The sequence below is a fragment of the Oncorhynchus clarkii genome, chromosome 18 (genome assembly GCF_045791955.1).
Source record: "Oncorhynchus clarkii lewisi isolate Uvic-CL-2024 chromosome 18, UVic_Ocla_1.0, whole genome shotgun sequence".
NCBI lineage: Eukaryota > Metazoa > Chordata > Actinopteri > Salmoniformes > Salmonidae > Oncorhynchus > Oncorhynchus clarkii.
The window spans coordinates 24,087,826-24,112,518 of NC_092164.1; the positions used below are offsets into that span (position 1 = coordinate 24,087,826).

Consider the following 24,693-nt stretch of genomic DNA (forward strand, 5'->3'; position numbering starts at 1 on the left):
TTCACGCATCACCGCACACAGGTCGGAACATATCTTACAACTCTTGTTATGTGCTCATAGTATCCTGTACACACAAGCAGGCTTGCACGTGAGCGCGCACACACACATGCGGTGAAATGGCAGGACCACATTCAAGTGTGTTGAAGGGGCATAGAACGAGACAATATGAGCAACATACCTTCTGTCATTGCTTTGCTGACAACACCTATGAAAATAAGAGAAAATAAGAATATTATTATTATTATGGAAATATAAAAACGATATTTCCTAAAAACCTGAGGTATTGTCCCCTGATAAGATAGGATAAACCCATTCCATGCTTTCTGGTGATGAAAAAGAACAACTTGAATTTTTTGCGAGGGAAAATGTGGAAATATGAAATGTAATGTTATGAAGTTCACCACAATATGTATTTAACCACCTGGTACCCTGCTCTCAATCAGCAGTCAACCATCATCAACCCTTGTCAAGAGCCGGTAACACACTCCATAAACCGCTGACTCAAATCCAATCAGAGAGGAAAATAATGCTAAACTCATGATGAGGATGATGGGAGACGCTGTGAGGAAGACACCAGCCAGAGGTGTCAGAGCTAACCAGACAACCCATGAGGAGACACTGATGAATGTAAAGTTGGGGAAAGTTCTGGTTCTAGAAGTGGAATAGTACCACAGCTGGAGGGGAATTCTGAAACCAACTGTCAGAGCCACCCCTCGGTGGTCTAATGCAGATGGATCGATCCACAGGGTTTGGGCGGACTGGGGGGAAATAAGGTGTCGCTGCCGGCACAAAAAGCTTCCTTGAACATTGGCGGCAGCAGCGGCAGCATATATTTCTTTCTCACACCCTCCATTTTCTCTCCGTGAAATATCATTTTAGACACGCTGGATAGGACCCTCGACCAGGCACCGTCAAGCCACAGGCGTGACTTATCGATGTGCCATGGTGAGGTGATGAGATGAGATGGTGGAAGGGAGACGGAGGCATGTGAGAGCGGAAAGGAACAGACTCTGTTAAAAAAAAAAGAAAATGTAACCTTGATTTAACTAGGCAAGTCAGTTAAGAACAAATTATTATTTACAATGACGGCCTACACTGGCCAAACCCTAACCCGGACGATGCTGGGCCAAATCTGCGGCGCCCTATTGGACGGCCAGTTGTGATACAGCCTGGAATCGAACCAGGGTCTGTAGTGACACCTCTAGCACTGAGATGCAGTACCTTAGACAACTGCGCCACTCGGGAGCTGTCTGTACCTCACTACTTTTTATTTGCCTTCCTACAACAGGTTGAGAGAGACAATCCAAACATAAGATGTATCAAACTAGAAGACCAAACCTCCAACCAAATCATCAGAGTTCCTACTGTACATAGCACCTGTTCCTAGAGTTCCTACTGTACATAGTACCTGTTCCTAGAGTTCCTACTGTACATAGTGCCTGTCCCTAGAGTTCCTACTGTACATAGTACCTGTTCCTAGAGTTCCTACTGTACATAGTACCTGTTCCTAGAGTTCCTACTGTACATAGTACCTGTTCCTAGAGTTCCTACTGTACATAGTACCTCATTGGCTATGAAATGAATCACAATCAACTACCAGATCAAGAGGGAACTGAGCAGTAGGCTAGTTCATAGCTTTTCCTCTTATTTTCTTCATCCGCAATAGTATACAAACTGAGGGAGCTAATTGAAGATGTAACAATGACATGTTATTAAAATTCCACAATTGTTGACCTTATAATGCAATCGGGTAAATCAACCCTTTTGGTTGACCTTTTTCAGGTTGTCAGTTACAAATGTAACTCAAATGAAGAAAGTATACCTATCAAAACCTTGAAATGGGCTGAAACTGAACTGCAATAAATCAAAAAGCATTACAGTATATATCAATCTGTCTGATATACAGTACCAGTCAACATTTTGGACACACCTACTCATTTGAGGGCTTTCATCTATTTTTTTTACTATTTTCTACATTGTAGAATAATAGTGAAGACATCAAAACTATGAAAAATACACACATGGTATCATGTAGTAACCAAAAAAGTGTTAAACAAATCAAAATATATGTTATATTTTAGATTCTTCAAAGTAGCCACCCTATGCCTTGATGACAGCTTTGTAGACTCTTGGCATTCTCTCAACCAGCTTCATGAGGTAGTCACCTGGAATACATTTGAGTTTTTTTCCCCCAACCTTCTTAGTAAGGGTGAGTCCTGTCCATTTTATTGTAAATGGTAGCCTTAGCTAATATAGATCAGTGCTCCCATTGCTGCACAGCTAATAAAATATTTCCTGGTCTTCAAGGACATTAAGTGACTTCGGTCCCTTTACCATTTTCCCCATAGGAACTAATTAAATCTTTATGATGGCACAGGGGACAACAGGCAAGCTGTATATATTCTACACACTAATCAGTGTCACTTAACAGGCTAGGGTCAGGGGGAGGGGGGTCAGCCTTCCCTGTGGGTCTTCTCCAATGGGAGAGAAGTCTCCAGATCTATGCTGATGACAGCCTGGCATTCATACGCAGTATTCAGTCACCTCTCTCTCTTAACTCGCGCACGCAGGCACAAACACACACTACGCCATCACCTCTCACCTGCACTCTAAGGGCTAGGCAGAGCAGAGGGGTCTGTCACTGTCATGCTCAAGGGTAAACAAGGGTAAACAAGGGTTACCAAGGGTTAACAAGGGTTAACCTTAGGCTTATATCTCTCAGCCTCTGGTCTGCAGGCCTGATGACGACAAAGGCAGAACACACAATCATAATCACAAGTTGACATTATTGGATCTTTCTGGGAATACCAGGTCAGACTGGAAGCCAATATTCCTGTTAAATTCTTCTAGCTGCCCAGAGTCCTGAAACCTTGATGCAACCCACCGAAGCAGCCCCTCGTCCTTCCTAACCAGCTGGCTGACTGCCAGTTGGATCAAATCCATTTAACGCCATCACGGGTTGCCCTGTGGCCTCCAGTGCTGAAAATTGCTACTGTGTAAATTGCCCTGCATGTGACGGTCCAACTGTGTCACATGTAGCCAGTTACCTTCCTAGACTCAGGCAGGTGATTTTGTACTCTCTCCCACACCGTACATTGAGGAGGCACACCATTTTTTTTCAGGTGCTCAGCAGGTAGGTATACGACAGATGAGCGATTCCAGGTTCCTAGCTCTGCCTAGCTCTGCCTTAGCTCTCTTCCCATCCCCAGCCATTCTCTCCGCACCACTACCCCCGTAGCTCACAACAGATGACTATCGCTGTCTTCCCCCGCTGCCGCTGCCGTCAAGGCTGGGCCAGGTGCTCCTCTATCTCTGGGAGAGAAGGGAGGGAATGGAGAGAAGGGAAGGGTAAGATGTTGAATTTCACACCTCACGGCTCCTGGATTAACCAGGTCTGGAGGTAATGTTGACAGACAGGCCGACTACCCAGGAGAGGGGCGAGGTGGGGGATGGGGGAGGGAGAGGTGGCCCCTGTTTGAGAGGGTCAGCTGCATGTAACATTATAGTTAGTGGTGTAGTGGAGGTTATATACGCAGTGACATGCGCTGAATGTATACCCATTTATTTTTCAGTGGGCATTGCGTATGCTCACTTCTTAAGCCCCAGGATGCGTGTCATGGTAGCGTGGGTGGAGGTATATGCCGTATCCATTAATAAGGCTGATAGATCAGAATGTTTAGCTTAAAATGTTGATAAACTACTATTTCTTCAACATTTGCAGAAAACACGTGTTCTAAAAGTGGTTCCATAGACGGAAATATCCATTCAAAATGTAGAAAGAGGGGAGATCTAAAGATGCAACAACTATCACGGGCTGCTAATATGACGAGGATAATGCCTTCTAGACAGCGAAAGAAGGTTTAAAGAGAACCAACAGAACAGGAGAACGCAAATGAGGCCGTCTTTCTAAAATAATTGCTTCCTCGTTTCTATGGTGGGATTTACGCTGTAGGCTACTTTGACGTAAAATGTCTTTGTAGGATAATCTGACGTAAAACGTCCAGGTTTCAAACAATTACGGAACAGGCAAAATAGCGACGCTAATGACAGGCCTAACCGTCTTCTGATAAATGAAAATGTTTTCCCGAAAACCTTCTCAATTAAATGTGAACTACAAAGTAGCCTACGCCTGGCAGAATGATATCCTGATTATTTGCATTAATCCAGTGGCCATTTGTTTTGCAAACTCGATCTCATGTGCAACAGTGTTTCCGCTAACCAAACAGTGCGAGGTGCTTGCACACTTCAATTAAAGGGTAATGACACACAAAAAATCTGACCTCAAAGGTGGTCTCCTGATGTGGTTCAAGCATTGTTGTGGACTTGGAACATCCGCTTATGTTGTTTTTCTATTGAAACAGTGTGACACCGGCGTATATTCGGACTCAGTTGACAGCCTCATGTATCTATTTCAATAGCAGACCTACTAGTAGCCTACTTGCACAGTACAGCTTGGGTTGGCCTGACTGTTAGAGACCAATATGGGGTTGATCAATTTAGGTCATTTAGTGCATGTCACTGTTTCTCATCGAATTCTTCACACAGCGTGCCTTTCCTTCGCTGGGTGGGCCAATTTATTTAGTGTGTGCAAAATTAGATTATACCCACTGATTATAGCGGTCGGTGGTACCAAAGCTACAACCCCACCTAGGTTCATTAAATCGTATACCTAGAACCACCTAGAATGGAATGCAAGCTATCTTAGGGTTCACTGGATACCAGGATCATCTGGATACAGCACGGCCACTTATCAAGTATCACTATCAACCCCCACCTATCAGAGAAGAGGATACTGCTACGTCTGACTGACTGACAAGAGGCTCATGGCGTACGGCTCAGGCAGACAAGACAGGCACATCCTTTAGCATCCCAGGGCAGCCAGGTACCGTCTCACAGAGCAGCCGTGTGCTCCGTCCGTCCGCTTACCTCGTCTGGAATTCACTTTCCTCCCCAGTAGATTCCACTCACACTTCACCTCACCTCGCCGCACGCCAGTTAGCATCAAGGTTCAGCGGAAATGACGGTACGCATAGCTTCCCAGTGTGCAGGTTGTAAACAGTGGAAAAATCTTAATTTTAATATTAGTTTTTTTTTTTAACTACTTACCTTTTTACAATGGGTTAGAGCTACATTTATGTATTTTATACATGGGACAGAATGAGACCAAAGTAATTGCTGCGTTGCCTTTTCAGTGTTTCAAGAAGACAGGGAATCTGCATTCAAATATTATGTGAGGGTTGTGCTGAGTAAGCGTCAGAGTTATTTAGCCCCCGAAATATTAGCAGCCATTGGCAATCGTGTCAAAAGCCAACGAAGCGAGAATATTACAAAAATGACTTCAGCAAGCAGCACAGCACATTACAGATAATGCGAGACAACAATATCTTCAGTCCCAAATATACTTACTAAATGTTCCACTACAATAGATTTGATTTACTCATTCAGTCACGGGAGGCGGCTTTATGCCAGAATATTAAACGTGTCTAATAATTAAAAGCTTCTGCTGAACTTCCCCTTTAATTCATTCATATGATTAATATGCCAAGGTGGCAGCTCATTGTTTACCTCTTGACAGACTATTATAGCAACAAAGCAATAATCCCTACTGGCGTCCTTCCTCGTAATGCATCAACAGATAGATGATTTTGTAGCTCTGAGGAATCAGACCAAGCACTTCCAAGAAATCATTGGAAGACTGGGGAAAACTCGATTCCTCTAGTTCCTTATAAAGTTAGACATTGTCTATAGCGCTCGCCAGCTTGTCGCCCTGAGCAAGGCAGTTAAACCCACTGTTCTACGGGCGCCGAAGACGTGGATGTCGATTATGGGAACCCCCCCGCACCTCTCTGATTCTGAGGGGTTGGGTTAAATGCGCAAGACACATTTCAGTTGAAGGCATTCAGTTGTCCGACTGATGAGGTATCCCCCTTTCCCTTTCCTAAAAAACGGAAACGAGTTACCTCTGGTTTGTTCAGCCATTCCTAAGGGGAAAATGAATGGAGAAAGAATGGGGTTTTGGCATAAACGCCAAAAATAAGGCCTGAGATTGACACAGCCTTATGAGATCTAATACGTTTTGTTCTATGAGACAATATCTGTCAGTTAACATGACTTTATGAATTATGAAGCCTTTATGTTCTTTACGTGCTTTTTAAAACAGAAATGCTTAAAAATTCACAAAAAGTAACATTAGCTGGTGAAGATTATCTCATAGAACAAAACATAGAAGATATCCTCAGCCTTTGTTTACCATAGACCTTATTTTTAGCATTTATCCCCCCCAAAACACATTCATTTCCCCAAAGGCTTTGACCAACGAGGCATGGCGGAGAGACACTACTGCTATTTCTCCCTATACCTTCCAGACTCTATACAGGGTGAACAACTGAAGAAACAAGTGCACAAGAGTTCCTCCACATCAGGAATATTATAAGATTTGTATTTTTATTAATCAAACACATCAGATCATTTTTTTAAACTTAACCATCACAATCCTCATCTCCTTTCAGATTCTCCTTTCTCTCGTAGAGCTTTGGCTCTCAAAGACTGTGTATGACGGGGACACGTTACAGTATGCAAAGAGACAAAACTGCCTATCACCATGGTGTATCCACGCTCCAGAGATTAAAGCCCAGGAGTGGAAGGAGGGTTTATACTTTCCGCATGGACACCTCTCTGAATTGAAACTCCTATCTGCTCGTCTTGCAATAGACTACCGGTTCCCCCATCGTTGCAGAAAGATAATATATCTGCCTATTGCCATCACCCAAAGCAAGGGGCTGAGCCTGTATCCTGTCATAGACAATGACAGAATACATAACCCGTACTGTGTATGGTGTGTGAAGTCTGAGTGGCACTGACAGTACGGTTCAGAGTTGAATGTACGACAACTATAGTGCTGTTTAAAGGGGAAAAGCTAGATCCATAGAGAAAATGACAGATGTGTGGCCTGAGGCCGGGCCGGTCTGCCACCCTAGCATGACAGAAAACTGCAGCCGCTACTAGAATAGTCCAAGTAAGCAAGATTATATGTGACATAAACACAGTTCTTGATCCTTCTAACACAAATACCACAACACAAATATATGTTTCTGTGGAAAATAAAGTAATACTATTCTACTACAGATACAGGTTTGCCTCAAACTTTTAACGTGCATTTAAGGCGCTCAACCACAACATTGTACATTTCTATGCCTGAATTCTCCACCATATTGTTATCACAAACTCAATGGCATATTTCCAATATCTGAAAACTGCCGGCATCATTCTCAGACACATGTGCAGTAATAACGCTCACAACTCCGTAAATACCAAATACACAAGCACACAAGAGCAATCCTTGCATTCGTCAATCAACCAATAGTACATCAATGTTACATACAGTGACATTAAAAAAAAATCGCAGACCTACAGACACACAAGTCCACACGAGCACTCCCCTCCACACACACAATGCCTATCCCTCCGAGCTATCCTGGAGAGGAGTACCTTTGCGCTCGGAGCGTTTCTTGCGCCTCCTCTTGAACCTCCTCCGGATCAAGCAGTAATAGGCCCCCACGGTCCCCATGGCCTGGGAGCTATCCAGAAACAGAGCCATGCCAAACAGGGCTCTTCTGTTGCCTCTAAGCAGTCGTTTTACCCCTTAGGCTGCCCTGTTGCCCCTAGGCTCTCTTTAGCCTGGAGAGTCTAGGAGGCACTGCACTTCCCCTCCCTCTCTCACTCCGCTAAGTACTGTACAGGCACCAGGCGCAGACCCTCCCTCCTTCCCCTCACACTCAACTTTGGGAGGAGGAGGAAGGGCGAGGAATAAGTGGAGGAGGTGCAGTCAGGCTATGACAGTGGAGGAGGAGGAGGGTGATGTCTGGCATGTTGATCCAGCATGGTAAACAGCTGTCAAATGAATATAGAAAAATATGCCTCTCTTTCTTGCTCTCCTCTTTCTCTCTCTCTCTCTCTCTCCTGTCTGTCGTTCACACCCTCAGATGTCATGAGCTTTGCCAGCCGGTACTTTTATATGAATGCTGTAAAACGAACCAACGTCACTCCAGTGGTGGCCAATACTCGCCCTCTCCTTACGGAACCCCGTGATCTGAGGAGACACATGTCACAGTCACATATGTCACATTCAAAGGATCTATATTGTCCCATTGCTGTCATGGTGTCACAGTTACCCCAGTGTCACATTCAGGTATCGCCTGACACCTGTCCCCCATCCAGGCCTCTCTAATCCTGGGGGTAATTATTGTCCTGACATGCACCAGTGGCTCCCTGGCTGGGTCTCTGTAGAAGCGCCACACCACTTAGTGTCCATGTCTACTATCATTCAGGCATCAGCTAAATCTGGCCTGGGGTTATTATGGAACTCCTCGCCCTCATAAAGAGAGGGAGATGAGCTGTAATTGTATATTAATTACACATACAGTAAGAAAATACAAGTAGTGCATTGTGGGTTTCGTGACAACACAAAAAAAGACGGTATAACTTACTAGTGGACCTCTGTCTCCCTCCAGTGAACAGTGAACGCGATCCAGATATTTTGGAACCAAAACCTGACATGGTATCACAGAGTTTCTAAACCCAAGAGGCACAACATCGCGAGACTTCCGGGAGCGCTTGCGAAACAGACCAAACAGACCAGGTTGGAGTTTTGGGTTTGAGAAGTCAATGAGAGAAGTGAGGAATTCTACCTGAGTTGTTACTTTTCTCGAAATCTAAAGGCACAACCTCGATTATAGCCAATGTCTTACATAGTTGAACATGCTATTACTCCAACCTCGTGAAAGTGACAAACTAACACGTTTTCATTTTCGACGAAAAACAACTTCATATCGAAGGAGTGCCTTTTATTTGACGGCCTGCACATGCACAGTTAGACGCGATGACGTGCATCTACTGACAGTATGCTGTACCAACGCCAGATGAGAAACAGGTTCTCAGGCCTACACTGCCCCCCTGTGGCATGTCTTGGAGTGGTGTAATCACCACAAATGAACCAAGCCCATTTTTGAACAACATCATAATAGACCTATTTCCCGGGCCGCGTCATGAAAAGGTGCACGCCGTTTAGAATCAGAAAGGGGCTTGTTTACATTGAGGGGAATATGAACACATACATAAACTGCATCTAAAGTTGTCAGTTAATATAGTTGTACCTGTATACGGGTTGAAAATGGCAGATTTGGGCATTAATAAGCGCCTGAATTGGAACACAGTGGCTGTACACTAACATACTATCAATGACGTCTGATCTCAGGCTCTGCGATTCACAGCATTGTATGGGTTTTGACTGACAGACATTCTAAACTTATGCACCCCATGAAGAATTTGCCCCCCCCCCCATCTCTTCCGCTAATTGGGCAACTTTTGCTAATGTTTTGTTGTCTGAGTGATGGAAATGCTGTATATTAAGAGGACTCAACGTCATTTAAAAGATGAGACGTTGACGATTATAATAAATACCGCTTTGACGTCATACAAGCAAGGTGCACTTCACATTTCCAAATCATGACTCATGTCAAATACAGTGTCAGCGTTCATGATCCGTATGTTTGATGTACAGTTACAAGATGACATGGCGTCATACCCTGGGTTGTTCTGAACAGAATGAGCCTGGGTTTGTCTATTGTGAAGAACACGCACCTGAATGCACTCATGGCTCCTTTCTATGCGCACCAAAATGACAATTTGTTTCTCTGAATTGCCTTGTGAAAAGCCTATCACTGTAAGATTGTATTTTATAACTTAACTAGTCATGTTGGCAATAGAACAAGCTTTCCAATGATGCCCGCCTGAGCCAGATTGCGATTGTAAAGGGCCGTTTTTCGATTGCGTGAACAACAAAAGTAATTGTGTGATTGGGGGGGGGGGGGGGGGGGTGCAGGGTTGTCTTCCAAACAAAACAACTACAAGTGTGCTTGCTCTAGTTCCTCAACGGGCACAGCTAGGAGTCCTCAAAAAAAGCACCGGAAGACTATTCTTTGAGTCATAAAAGTGCATTGAAATGACATAGGAACTGTGCACACTTTGGTGAGGTGTGTGGCCACGTCTCACTAAAACCCTTTGTCTTCTCACTCAAAGCCTTGTCATTTAAAAAAAATATATATATGTTGCACCTACCCCACATTTCCCAGGAATATTCTTATCATGTTACTGAGTGTATCCAGAGCATTTTCAGATGTTGTTATCAACAACAAAAAATGCGGCAAAAAGTACAGTCAATGTTTGGAATGAGTCTCATGTGTGTCCTCAACTTTGTCCTAATCATTTTCCCGTAATCTCCGAACGGTTCACTTTCTATTGTGTGCATGCTTATGCATTTCATAGTTCTTCTGTAAGAAACATTTCAATTCATCCCTATCCATATAGGCCAATTCCACACAAGTCTAAAGGGTTAACCAATATGCAATAAGATGGTTATCCTCTACAACATTGCAGATGACAACGGATGATTGATTACCCAGCAAGCCAAGGTAAAATATCACAAATAGCAATAGATAAAGCCAGAAGAAGAACATACTTGTTGAGCATAGCTAATCAGTCTTGTGCGTTTACACAGCAATCATTCACTCACTGCTAAGTTTGTCAATGTCCGGACATCAGCGTATAGCTATTCTGCTACAGGGCTTTTTGATGCACGTATGTATCACTTAACATGACATTTGCTTGTAAACAAAACATTTCTCTATATAAAGTTGGCTATACAATGCCAAAGTCGGGACACAAATACTTTTTTTAGAATCCATTTTGTATTTATATATATTTTTAACGCCTGCTATTTTGTTAATCCATAGAGAAAATGACAACAGGTGTGTGGCCTGAGGCAGGGACGGTCCTGGGCGTTCTGCCACCCTAGCAAGACAAAAAACTGCAGCCACTACTAGAATAGTCCAAGTAAGCAAAATTGCGTTGAAAAGACATAAAAAAAAATATGGATTTTTCCAAACGTTGAAGTTAGGTTCAATTTAGGTTCTAAATGAAAGGTGAAAAGACGTATTTTCCCGGGCATTGAAACCAGGTTCATTTTCAGTTCTGAATGAAGTTGAAAATACATCATTTATAGACTTCTATGCTTGAGCCAAATCAAGGCTGGTCCAGACCGGACAAATAGACGTCTATGATTGGTTCAGATTTTATCTGGACTGGACCAAAAACCGACGTCCTTGGACGTGCAAATCAAGGTCGGTCTGGACTGCACCAAAAAAAGACATCAGTGTCAGTCCGTGCTTACTGAGGTATAGCCTACAGTGTCGCCTGAAATGGAATTTTAGGAACGCCCATCTATGTGGTAGGCCTACCTTCTATAAAACACAACAACAAAAAAGGACGGCCGATCCGGTCAGGACCAAACAAAGGACATCTAAAAGACGGAGTGTAGTCTACCATATTGGCCACAGTGGAATTTTATGAATGCCCATCTATGTGGTAGGCCCACCGTTTGTAAAACAGGCCGTTGCCTTGGCTTTAATCAATTTGGCTATTTAAGCTCTGAACATCAGCTACATGAACATATTAGCAATGTGTTTACACAGCGGGAAATGTAGCAGTGTTTTTTTTTCTCGCTATGAACAGCTCGTAAAAATACTTGAAACTCCTGATCATGGCTATTTAGCCCACGGGATCAAACTCCTGGACATCAGTTGTGAGTAGCCTGCTTGTCCATTCCATATTGTCCATTTCACTTTGACCTGTCCTGTTTCTAGGATATACTGTTTGTTAACATGTCAGCGTAATTTCTTTATTTGATTGGGCGCCTTTTTAGGGTCGGCAATTTGATCTGAGAAACCTACATGATGTTAACGTTTCTGTCTCATTACATTGTCATCCATTCTATCTCCAGCCTGTAGGCTACAGAAAAGGCCACATATTCTTTCTACCATATGCTTCACTTGATACATGATTTACGTTCCATTGTTTTTCTGGATGAAATGTTGGTGGAGCGCAGCAGCGATGCAATTTTTCCAACAGCTGCCACAGGCAGTCGCCTAATCCTGCCTAACGAGCGGGCCGGCCCTGGGCCTGAAAATGAAATGAAAAGTCAATCAAATTAGAAAAAGGGTCACCCACCTGATTTATACCTGCTGAGGGCTCTGGGTGTAATTGGTGGATCCAGTGATCTGGAGAAAAAAATATATATAAAAATAGTAAGTAAACCACCTGTACAGTTCATTCTGCCAAGCCTTTGCAGTCCTCTGGCTGTGGTAACAGTGGACAATCATGTAGTAGCATCAAACACCCACTAGATGGAACTCTTGAACTACTCACATTTTAGCTTTCTATGACATTTTGGTATATCACATTGAAATGCAGTGGTGTAGTGTCTGGAAGCCACACAGGGCACATTCATTAATCATGCTCCTTGGTCAGCTGCAGTATGATGCTGAATCACACCGTTAATGCAGAGTTGGGGCTAGATCCCAACCTCTGACAACACAGCACGGAATAGGCCCACACGACAGTAGGGTCATTTCAGTGGCTGACCGATCCTGTTGAGAACACACGGTAACAAACAGAGTGCACGTGAAGGTGTGTGATGATGATCAGAAATGGACGCACTAGGAGGGTGAGTGTATGGGACCCCGCTCACTGCTCGGTTTGTCAGTGTGCCACGGGGCCGGTCTGACTTGACAGCAGAGCTGCCTCTAACCCCAACCTGAAACTACAGGCCAGAAATGAACTAAGTACTGGACAGAATGACACTCTCCCCTTATCTAATATCAACACAGTTACAGCCTACTCTGGCAGCCCACAGAACTCAAAGTCAAAGTAACAGTTGCAGGTGCAGGGAGCCAGGGCCGGCCACATTCATCCGAAAACGAGAACAATTGAACATAGCATTGGTATCGCTACGGTAACAGGGTACCGTCACTCGTGTTCTGCGAAGAAGTCGAACGCAGTGTGTGCTCTTGTTACGCCCGCGAATCAAGCGCACGCATCTTATTCACAACATCTGCAATTAACTCAAGGGTACAGATGCTGCCCGCTGGACATCACAGAGAAGCACTTCCTTTGACACATCACCACTTCCTCTACAGACAGCTGTAGGCATTCACGGCTCCAGAAGAATGCTAACGAGGTCCTCCGTTCCTTCACAGGTCTACTGCATGCCTCATTCTAAAGCTGCAGCTTAATTTACGGCATCATGGTTTGTGCCATGGTTCAGATGTTTAAGCAGGACGCACTCTCGTGTTCTCTTGGCCCTTTCAACCCCAACATGTATTAATTGATTTACTTAAACAGCTCCGAATCTCTTGTTTGGCTCGATTTTCATCATAGACCACTCCAGGTCATTCCTCAAAACAGTTATTCATTATAAAGCCATGGAAGCATTCTGGGATGCATTGCACAGAAGGTAGGTAATCTGCAGATAAGTGGTGATGAAGAAAAGGCACTCTATAGCAAATGTCCTGCTCTTTCCCCTCCTTCACTATCCTATCTGCATACAGGTTTCATCAATATCTTGACAGGTTAATCAGTTGCTGGTGTCAGCTGCATCATTTCTCTCCCCCTGCACATCAAAATACTAGGGACAGGGGAGTAATCAGCCCATTCAACATCCAACCTGCTCTGGGGCTGCGTCCCAAACGTCGCCTATCCTAATCCCTACCCAGTGCACTAGTTTTGGCGTAACACAGGTTTCTTGACTCCCCCCCCCCCCCCCCCCGCAAGGTTAAAGGCACCCCCCCTCCATAAAAAACAAATGTGGAATGCGTCAGCTAGATTTACATCGATGATAGTCTTTCTGTGGTACCAGGGCATGTAGCCTTTAGCCTTGCTTTAGGCATTTTACATTTGAGTCATTTAGCAGACGCTATTATCCGGAGCACCTTACAGCATTTTCATACTTTAGCTAATGGATATATATCTATTGGTAGGCCTATTTGGTCATTATTTTCTCATGTTAAGCCAAACATTTCACGAAGCTATACATGGTGTCGCAAAGCTGCCATGATTTAATGAAATTAAACACAGCACACTAATCAGCAACCCATATTTTTTGGTTTGTTTAAGCCCTTGAAGAACTGTTCTCCACTAAAGATGATCTGTTTGCATTTGCCAATGAATTGCCTGTCCAGTATCCAGACTACATATCCCAGAGCGTCCTATACAGTTCATCTCTTTCCGTGATGTGTTGAGGCGGGAAAATAAGGGAGAATGCGCAAGGCTCAATTAAAGATGTTCCAGAACTGCTGCGTTTGAAGCACCACTCCCTTCTGCCCAGTTTCCCTGATGTTGCTACGGCAATCAAGTTTTCTTGTTTACCATTCTGTCACTTCTGCGGAGAGATCGTTTTCTAAACTAAAACTCTACCTAAGAACAATGCGTGAAACTCTCGGCCAGACATGTGCTTTTGAACCCGTGAGTAAGCGCCACTCATTCCACTGGCACCGTCGTAGCCTTTACCACGGCATTTGTTCACCGATATCCCCTTTACTTTCAATCAATTATTTATATTTAAAGGCCTGAGGCACTTTGATCAGTCACATTCTTGAAGCCCAATAAACAAATGCTTAAGCTTCCTAGCGCATATGGAAATGAAAAAGGTTTATGAATGACTTTGAGGATAAAAAAAAAACAAATAGACATCGATGACAGGCACATGGCCCCCCCACACCTTGCAGGGGCTGCAGGGGGTGTCCTGTACGCCAGTAGCTCTGGTCAAAAGTGGTGCACTACATAGGGAATAGAGTGCCATTTGGAACACATGGCCATGGGGTAGGTTACTCAGGCAGACCCACATGTGCTGAGGGTAATTTGGTGCACCAGTGATTCCATTTGATGCTTTATGGTGCCTGATGACTGTGGTCACGAGTGACAATGGTTTGAAAACTCAGTGTGTTCGACAGAGTATTGGTACAGTTTACAGAGTCCATGGTGCTTCTAATTGCCAAGGAAATATGACACAAAAAATAATAATTAGAGCACTTTTGTGGGAGCCACATGCAAATAGCACCTGCACTAGCTCAATTTAAAAAAAGACTGGATATCTCCTCACTGAACCATGCAGAGAAACCAAACATTCCCAAAGTCTGTTTGAGAGGGTCTCTTTCTGAAGGTGGCCCTCGTAAAGGGCTGATAGAGCTATCATTGTCCACAACCAGACCACAGAATGAGAGTGAATGAGAGGAGGAATACAATTTTGGCAGGTAGAAGGTTGCAGCTAACAACACACATGCACATTGTATTGTGTGACGATGAGCCCATGGATTTTCCCCCACCTTCTTCCTGAGGGGAGTTCACTTCCTCACTCGTCTGTTCCGACCCCTTGGCCTGTACGCCTCCCTCCCGGTCCAGTACACTTGTCCAAACTCTTCCAGTTGTATGCCTCTTGAATGAGCAGGGCAAGCCCATCCTCACAACTCATGTATGGAAATCAAAACCAATTCCTGTAGTACAGTAGTGAGACGGGAGCGTGGAGTAAGGAACCGGTGATGTTGACTCACTGTCAGAGTGCTTTGCTTTCGGACAGTCCTGATGATGAGCAGTCTGGGGTGGCTCTTTTAAACATGTGGGTTTTAGTGTATATACGGCTATTTCATTACAGTTTCACTTAATGGAATTCATGTTACATTAATCTTACATTGACGCTACATTGTGATGAGCGATTTATTTTTTTCACTGTTAAGTATTGCTGTGTGAAACTTATACAGTAGCCGATGTACGGTTAATTTACAAGCAGAGAGAAACATTAAAGGCATTCTCTGGTACTTTAGCGACTGAGAAAGCATTTTGTAAACCTCCCGCTTTGGGCTGGATGTGTCAATGTGTAGTTCATACATGCATAATCTACGAGCATAATTACTGTCGTACCTCAATTAGCCACAAAATCCCTAGTTTGAAAGCGACCGTTTTCTTGAAGCTGTGCCATGCCATTTTCCCTACATTTCCCCCCACCTTGGCAAGCCCTCTAGCAATTTGAGTTCTATCCAATGAGGTTCAGCCCCTCGCATTTTAGCGACAGCTGGCAAGAGGTCTGCCCAGCGTTATCCAATGAGGAGAGAGAGAGAGAGAGAGAGATGATGTGGCACACATATATGATGTAGTACGCAATTTTCGGGGACCACTTTTGGCTCGTGATTGCTATTTTCAGAACTACTGGCTAAAAAGTATACAATAATCTTTTTACGGGGAAATCTGCAGTTAAGCGGTCGCCCAACAGCTCTGATTTGGTAAACAGATGAGGGATGGGACTGGAAAAATGTTACCCCTTTAAAATTCATAGACAGAGCTATGGATGAAAGGACTGCCCATCTGAGATGAATATGATAGTTTTAACCATGTTTTAAGGCTATACAGTGGCACAGTGGTCTAAGGCACTGCATCTCAGTGCTAGAGGTGTCACTACAGACACCCTGGTTCGAATCCAGGCTGTATCACAACCGGAGTCCCATAGGGCGGCGCACAATTGGACCAGCGTTGTCTGGGTTTGGCTGGTGTAGGCCGTCATTGTAAATAAGAATTCGCTCTTAACTGACTTGCTGAGTTAAATAAATACAAAAAAATCATATTTTTTTAATTATTTTGGATTCTGGTTGGGTAAGACAACTGAACTAAGCTTATGAGGAATTTACAAGTTACATTCTTCAAAAGTGTATTCTTCAAAAATATAGTGAATTTAAAAGTACAAAAACTGATGCAGCAATCACAGATTTCACCTTTAACAATCGGGTTTACGATACTGAGCTGATGCACAGGCTCCAATAAATCCCTGAGGTGACAGTCTCTACAGAGAATGACTCCCTTGTGACCATCAAACCAGTTTTACTGCTCTCAGCGGTGGAACGTACATGACATGTTACGGATTTATTTCATGCACAAGAGTAAAATCCCTATTCATCTATTCACCCCCGGTAACGTCCCTTTGAAATGACGATGGCGTACTGATGGAGATATATGGCAATACATATTCTGCATACCCAAAATATTTCAATGTTTTATTGCCACATACACTGGATAGGTGCAGTGAAATGTGTTGTTTCACCAGGTCAGCCATAGTAGTACAGCGCCCCTAGTGCCTTGTTCAAGGGCACGTCGACAGATTTTTCGGCTCGGGTATTCAAAACAAGCGACTTTTCGGTTACTGGCCCCACGCTCTAAAGCTTCTAGAACACCATTATATTGTCATTGATAATCCACTACCACTGTGTGTGGTGTAATCATCATAGGACAGGCCTACATACATATCCGACTGTACACACGATACATGCCTAATCGATTGTTCATCCACTGTAACGGAAAACTGTCATTTATACAGTCATTTTGAGTATTGTCAACAGTAAAATACTCTGAAATGATTTACTGCAGCATACTGTAAATTATGGTGCATTGTGGGAAAAGGTTGTGGGCAGGGAAATAATTGCTGTATCTCCAATGGCACTGTAATCAACCCCACAGAATACAGTGTCCCGCACCGTATTTTTGTAGAGCCAAAAACCTTTTGACCACTAGTAGTTGCATGGTTTGTTGTTTCTGGCTCATTATTAACATATTGTGAGGTGTGCCTTGTAAGAGGCTATATTTGTTGTACCCGTGAGTGAGAATTCTGTAACCAATTTAACTCATGTGGTTATAGTGCCCCATCAATTTGTATAGGGGACAGACTGGGGTGGCAGCAAGTCTTAAACCTTAAATGGTTGAGCAAATTCCCATGTCCTTTTGTTCTGTTTTGCCCTGTAGTTGCTGCCAAGATGGAAGCCTTAAGGCCTCTAGAAGTGCCACCGAATATTCATTAATATGGTGTAATGTGTAAACACTTTACCTAGCAGCCAACCTGCTTGCACCAACCGCTTGTAATTACAGTAAAATATTGTGAAATACAAACCCTCAATGAATCGCATCCATTCATTCTGATTAAGGTAGCGTCAACTTTTTTACAGTATAATACAGTACATTTTACGGTATTGCATTGTGTCATTACACAGTACTTGCTCTGATGCCGTATTTATATTACAGTAGGTGTACTGTAAAATGAAATACAGAATTCTACTTGCCACCGAGCTGCCTGTAAACTACTGTGAAAATGGTAACCCCTTTAGTGTAGGGATACATACATAACCGATTCAACACAGTAAGGGTGATGCCTTCCCTGCACACTATATCTCTATAGTGCACAGATCAGCATGTTCCTATCAGGGTGGGGCCCACGGGGCCAGATGGCGCTTCTCCTGGTTTCTCTGCATTTAATCTGTTTTCCAAAAATAATTTCCAAGAGAGGAGATTAAGATTCAGGGGATTATATTACTGGGCCTACTGTATGAAGGATGAGCACCTGCAGTGGGGGATGGCAAAATAAAATAATCCACACAGAAATAAATAATTTGCCCTTGAAGAAATAATAGAGAGATCCAGGAGAGGATGCCCGCCCCACTGTATCAGAATACTTTAACATCCTTTGTTGCTCATATTTAAATGATTATGTGGAAAAAGGTGTAGCCAATAGCCATCACTCCTAATATGTGATAGCCGGAATAATGACCGTAGGAACTGAAGCATGGTTTATTAAACTTCCTAGAGCTCGTTTACACAACACCAGAAAAACCTCACAGACAGGCCTCTGAAATGATGTTAATGTCACCTTTCTGTGTTATTCCCTGTCTATTTCCTGAGTTCACTAACCATCAGGGAAAAAAACAAGTCCTATAGGGGCAGGGAGTACAGTACACATTCTTCTTCACCTCACAGGTGGTGGAGATTTTTCACCTTTAACCTTTTACTGCAGTGGGCTAAATCAGGGTCACACAGAGTGTTTCTTGGTACTCTTGAACAAATACTTTGAAACAAAAGTATAAATCTCACAGACGTGGGTATGAGTAAAAAGCCTGTACCATGTCAGATATAGAGTTGAACTGTATTACATTTTGAGTTTGCGTTGCAATATTACACTTTATATACATCACAGAAGACTGAAATATAACAAAACCGTTTGACATAGAAACACCAGATTTTCATCGTAATTTCTTTTTGTTTTGTTTTGTTTATTATTTATGAAATTATGAAAAATATGAATAACCTATTCCACCTATGAGGCCACTAGAGGGTGATTTGGTCATTTGACTGTAGGAAAGGGCTACTTTGTGAGACAAGGTACTGACTCCTATTGACCTATCTTCTGACAAACATCATGTATTATGGGAGGTCTGAGTTCTTGGTCTGTATTGACACTGTCTAAGGCTGCGTTTACACAGGCAGCTCAATTCTGATATGTTTTTTTTTCACTAATTGGTCTTTTGACCAATCAGATCAGCTCTGAAAAAGATCTGATGTGAAAAGATCTCATGTGATTGGTGAAAAGAGCAGATAGTGGGGAGAAAAAAAATCTGAATTGGGCTGCCTTGGTAAACGCAGCCTAAGAGTATAGCTGATCTAGGTCAGGTCTCCCCTGTCCAGATAATTGTATTAATTGTTATCTAAAAAGTCACCACTCCTACACTTTATAAATACCTTTAGACTTGTGCTCCTTCTCAAAACCAGAATCCAAAAGGCAGCAAAGTGTCCCTTTGGAGTCATTTGACTCACTTCTGTCAATACAAACAACAGTGCTTCCACTGAGACAGATGGTTTCTGATGCATTAAGAGACAACGCATCGAGCGGTCCCGGTCTCCATGTAACTCTACCGTACTCTGGGGACTCATTCACCTTTAGTGGCCGTAAAGAGAAAAGCTCAGAGAAATGAAAGCGAGATTTCGCCCTGTCTTGGGACCACGAAGAGCCAGGCCATGAAATCTGCCTTGCTACAGATGTAGGATCTTAATTTGAGCCAGTTTGCTACAGCGGGAAAATGATCCTGCAGCGACAGGAAACGTGAATTATTATGTGGATTATAGTTAATTGACATTTTTTTGTAGGGGTTGATACATTTTTCGTTAAGGGCAAATCACATCTGAAATGTCAAAGTGGGAAATTACCAACTTTAGAAGCTTTTTTTTTTTTAAACTCTTAATGCACTACAAATGTGCATTTCCTTAAAAGAGGGATCAAATTAAGGACACAAGCAGAGCCGTTAACTTTGAAAAACGTATGCCACTTAGCAGATACTTTCTTTATCCAAAAGCAACTTACAATAGAATAAGATTCTAGAAAATGATGTGCTCCCATTGCAGGGAGTGTTAAGCAATCATGCAAACATGGCCCTGGACCAAAAAACATAAATGTAACCTTTATTTAACTAGGCAAGTCAGTTAAGAACAATTTCTTATTTACAATGACGGCCTACCGGGGGAACAGTGGTTAACTGTTCAGGGGCAGAACGACAGATTCTTACCTTGTCAGCTCGGGGATTCGATCCAGCAACATTTCGGTTACTGGCCCATCGTTCTAACCACTAGGCTACCTGCCGCCCCCAAAGACCCTATCCCTTTTTTGATTTAGCTTTTCTAGCAGGTCGGAATTCAATGTTCTTCTGGACAGACTTAAACGCTGCTAAACACTCTCTCAAGGACACGCCTGTAGAAGCAGGCAGTACATTTGACTACCAAGCAGATCAGGAAAAGACCCCAGGGTGACACCACCACACCTCCAAGTTCAAAATGTCCTACAGCTGTGAAAATAGCACTTAATAAATATACAAACCATGCAGAGGGAGTGTAAAAAATCATGCTGAACCGATACCATGTGTGGTGTGTTATAAATCAGAAAGGGGTGGTGAATGGAGCAACAGAATCCCTGGCGGACAGAGAGATGTCTGGACAACATACACACCCGACACTAAGCAGCTCAGGCTGGAAGAAGAGGCTAACATCTGCTAACGTACTGCTTGAGACACTATTTACTATTTATGTCGTCTGTCTGTCTGCTGCCACGGCCCACATCTGCACTGTATTTCACGCACGCGCGCGCACGGACACATGCACGTACGCAAGCGCACACACACACGCTGGAGGCGGATGATCGTGATCGACAGGGCAGCAGTGGGATGCAGTAGCTCACACCCTCGGAAGAGCTCCAGTCCCAGGCCTGTCTAGTCCACATTGCCTGCAGCCGATGGAGGCCGCAGACAAACAGGCCTCCGACACACTGACAGGGAGAGAGGGGAGCGAGACAGAGAATGGCTCTCCCCTCAGGTGGCGCAATGAAGCAGAACCACCGTCAATCCCTGAGAGACAGGAGAGTGAGGTAGAGCGTGTTTTGTTTGTGAGGATTCAATCTGTTCTGTCAAAGCAGTCCAGCCATGTCCAGTCCAGCTGGACAAATGAAAGCTGACAGAGAGCAGTAAATAAAACGCTGGGAAAAAAGTGTTATTGTCACAAGTCACAAGTACAGTAAAAATGCCTAACCTGCGAGCCCTGCCCAACAGTACAGTATTCAATATCCAAATAGTATAACTATAAGAACATTTAAATAAATAAAAACACGAGAAATACACCATACTGAATATACAAAAGTATGTGGACACTAGTATGTGGACACTCCTTCAAATTAGTGGACTCGGCTATTTCAGCCACACCCGTTGCTGGCAGGTGTATAAAATCGAGCACACAGCCATGCAATCTCCATAGACAAACATTGGCAGTAGAATGGCTCAGTGACTTTCAACGTGGCACCGTTTCCAACAAGTCAGTTCGTCAAATTGCTGCCCTGCTAGAGCTGCCCCGGTCAACTGTAAGTGTTTTTATAGTGAAGTGGAAACATCTAGGAGCGACGGTTGCAACATTCACATTCCCAAGTTCCGAACTGCCTCTAGAAGCACAAGAACTGTTCGTCGAGAGTGGGTGTGCTTGTGTGTAGAGTCAGTGTAAATGTATGTGCATATTACGTGTGAGTGAGCAGGTGATGGAGTGAGTGAGTGTGTAAGCGTGTAGGCTCTGCCCCTGAACGAGGCAGTTAACCCACCGTTCCTAGGCCGTCATTGAAAATAAGAATGTGTTCTTAACTGACTTGCCTAGTTAAATAAAGGTATAAAAAATCAAAAATAATTGTAATTAAAATGTTTTTGGGAAAATCGGCGCCCAAAAATAACGATTTCCGATTGTTATGAAAACTTGAAATCGGCCCTAATTAAATCGGCCATTCCGATTAATCGTTTGACCTCTAATAGAAACAGTGCAAAAATAAAAATAAACGGTCAATAAAGATACATGGTCAACTCAGATGGTACGCGGAGCTATTTTGTTAGCTATTTATCAGTCTTATTACTTGGGGATAGACGCTGTTCAAGAGCCCGTTGGTTGTCAGACTTGATGCACCGGAAGCAGAGAGAATAGTCTATGGCTTTGGTGGTTGGAGTTTTTAACCATTTTCTGGGCCTTCCTTCCTTCCTGATATAGATGTCCTGGATGGCAGGGAGCTCAGCCCCAGTGATGTACTGGCTCCAGTGAAATAAGAGAGGAACTATTTGATGTAGATATGCACACTACCGTTCAAACGTTTGGGGTCACTTAGAGATTTACTTGTTTTTGAAAGAAAAGCACTTTTTTTGTCCATTAAAATAACATCAAATTGATCAGAAATACAGTGTAGACATTGTTAATGTTGTAAATGACTGTTGGAGCTGGAAACAGCAGATTATTTTAATGGAACATATACATAGGCGAACAGAGGCCCATTATCAGCAACCATCACTCCTGTGTTCCAATGGCACGTTGTGTTATTTTAAAAGGCTAATTGATCATTAGAAAACCCTTTGCAATTATGTTAGCACAGCTGAAAACTGTTGTCCTGATTAAAGAAGCAATAAAACTGGCCTTCTTTAGACTAGTTGAGTATCTGGAGCATCAGCATTTGTGGGTTCGATCACAGGCTCAAAATGACCAGAAACAAAGAACTTTCTTCTGAAACAGAGTTCCTCTTTCCAGTGTCTGTGTTCTTCAGTGTCTTAATCTTTTCTTTTTATTGGCCAGTCTGAGATAAAGGTTTTTCTTTGCAAATCTGCCTAGAAGGCCAGCATCCCGGAGTCGCCTCTTCACTGTTGACGTTGAGACTGGTGTTTTGCAGGTACTATTTAATGAAGATGCCAGTTGGGGACTTGTGATGTGTCTGTTTCTCAAACTAGACACTCTGATGTACTTGTCCTCTTGCTCAGTTGTGCACCGGGGCCTCCCATTCCTCTTTCTATTCTGGTTAGAGACAGTTTGAGCTGTTCTGTGACGGGAGTAGTACACAGCGTTGTACGAGATCTTCCGTTTCTTTGCAATTTCTTGCAATTGCAGAGCCTTCATTTCTCAGAAAAATAACACTTTTTTGGTTACTACATGATTCCATATGTGTTATTTCATAGTTTTGATGTCTTCACTATTATTCTACAATGTAAGTTGGGTGATGCAACAGGACAACGACCCAAAACACTGAAGTAAATCAACAACAGAATGGCTTCAGAAGAAGAAAGAAAGAAAGAAAGAAAGAAAGAAAGAAAGAAAGAAAGAAAGAAAGAAAGAAAGAAAGAAAGAAAATATGCCTTCTGGACAGGCCCAGTCAGAGTCCTGACCTCAACCTGATTGAGATGCTGTGACATGACCTCAAGAGAGCGGTTCACACCAGACATCCCAAGAACATTGCTGAACTGAAACAGTTTTGTAAAGAGGAATGGTCCAAAATTCCTCCTGACCGTTGTCCAGGTCTGATCCGCAACTACAGAAAACGTTTGGTTGAGGTTATTTTTTAATAATTTTTATAAATGTTATTATTTTTTTATACCCTTTTTCTCCCCAATTTCATGGTATCCAATTGTTAGTAGCTACTATCTTGTCTCATCGCTACAACTCCCGTATGGGCTCGGGAGAGACGAAGGTTGAAAGTCATCCGTCCTCCGATACACAACACAACCAAGCCGCACTGCTTCTTAACACAGCGCGCATCCAACCCGGAAGCCAGCCGCACCAATGTGTCAGAGGAAACACCGTGCACCTGGCAACCTTGGTTAGCGTGCACTGCGCTCGGCCCGGCACAGGAGTCGCTGGTGCGCGATGAGACAAGGATATCCCTACCGGCCAACCAGATCAATTTTTATGACCAATTTATGCAGAAGTCCAGGTAATTCCAAAGGGTTCACATTATTTTTCTTGCCACTGAATGTGTGATGGTGACGAAGATAAAACTGTGAAGCATCCGTACTATTCTCGCCGGACAGCCTGTATTGAGTCAGGACCTTAACAATCAGCATTAAGTACTAGCGGGTGATGGCATCTGAAGCCAACCGCTCAGTTGAGCTCCTGCTAGCAGTTTTTTTCAATAACCAACCTGAATAGAAGGATAAACTAATGATTGTAGACAGCAGAGAACTTTATTACTAATGACTGTGTAGGCCTATATTAGCCATATTGGTCAGCCAATCAGTGGCTTTGACACAAGGATGCCTGAGGCACTTCCTGTTCTTACACCCAATAGCCTTGAGTTATTGTGACAGTAGCCTAATTCAAATGAGAATCCACACCTCGGAAGATGAAATACGTTTCATAGGCAGTTAAGCACAGCACTTAAGCTGTCGAGGTGTTTCACACTCATCACAATTCTCACCAGGAAGGGAGAAAAACGTGCAGTGAAGCAAAACTTGCTATGGATGGTTGCTGACTTGCTCAGATTTCTAGCCTCATACAGTTAAAGAAGGCTATCAACACTCTTAGAGGATGACTGTCAGGGACACCGAAATGTGCGGTAAGCAAATTGCTACTTTTGTAAAACAGTCTGTCTGAGCAACTCCGGTTACATTACTGCACTATAGAATTCAGTTATTAGTTTTAACTAGATGCTTTACCCGAAATGAC

General features: G+C 43.3%; 1 protein-coding gene across 8 annotated transcripts in view; it reads right to left on the reverse strand.

Annotated features, from left to right (window-relative positions):
• LOC139373242 (double-stranded RNA-specific editase 1-like) overlaps positions 1 to 24,693 on the reverse strand; it is a 55,911-nt gene that overhangs the window by 19,676 nt on the left and 11,542 nt on the right. For 3 of the 8 annotated variants that reach the window (XM_071113538.1, XM_071113537.1, XM_071113539.1), the window contains one exon: positions 12,064 to 12,113. Coding sequence is in view for 4 of the 8 variants with exons in the window: in XM_071113533.1 (XP_070969634.1) it covers positions 179 to 205; positions 7,489 to 7,597 (136 nt within the window). In the remaining 4 variants the exon portion in view is untranslated. Of the gene's footprint in view, positions 1 to 178; positions 206 to 7,488; positions 7,985 to 12,063; positions 12,114 to 24,693 lie in introns of those variants that run through there. The other 5 variants (XM_071113535.1, XM_071113536.1, XM_071113533.1 and 2 more) reach the window with 4 other exon arrangements.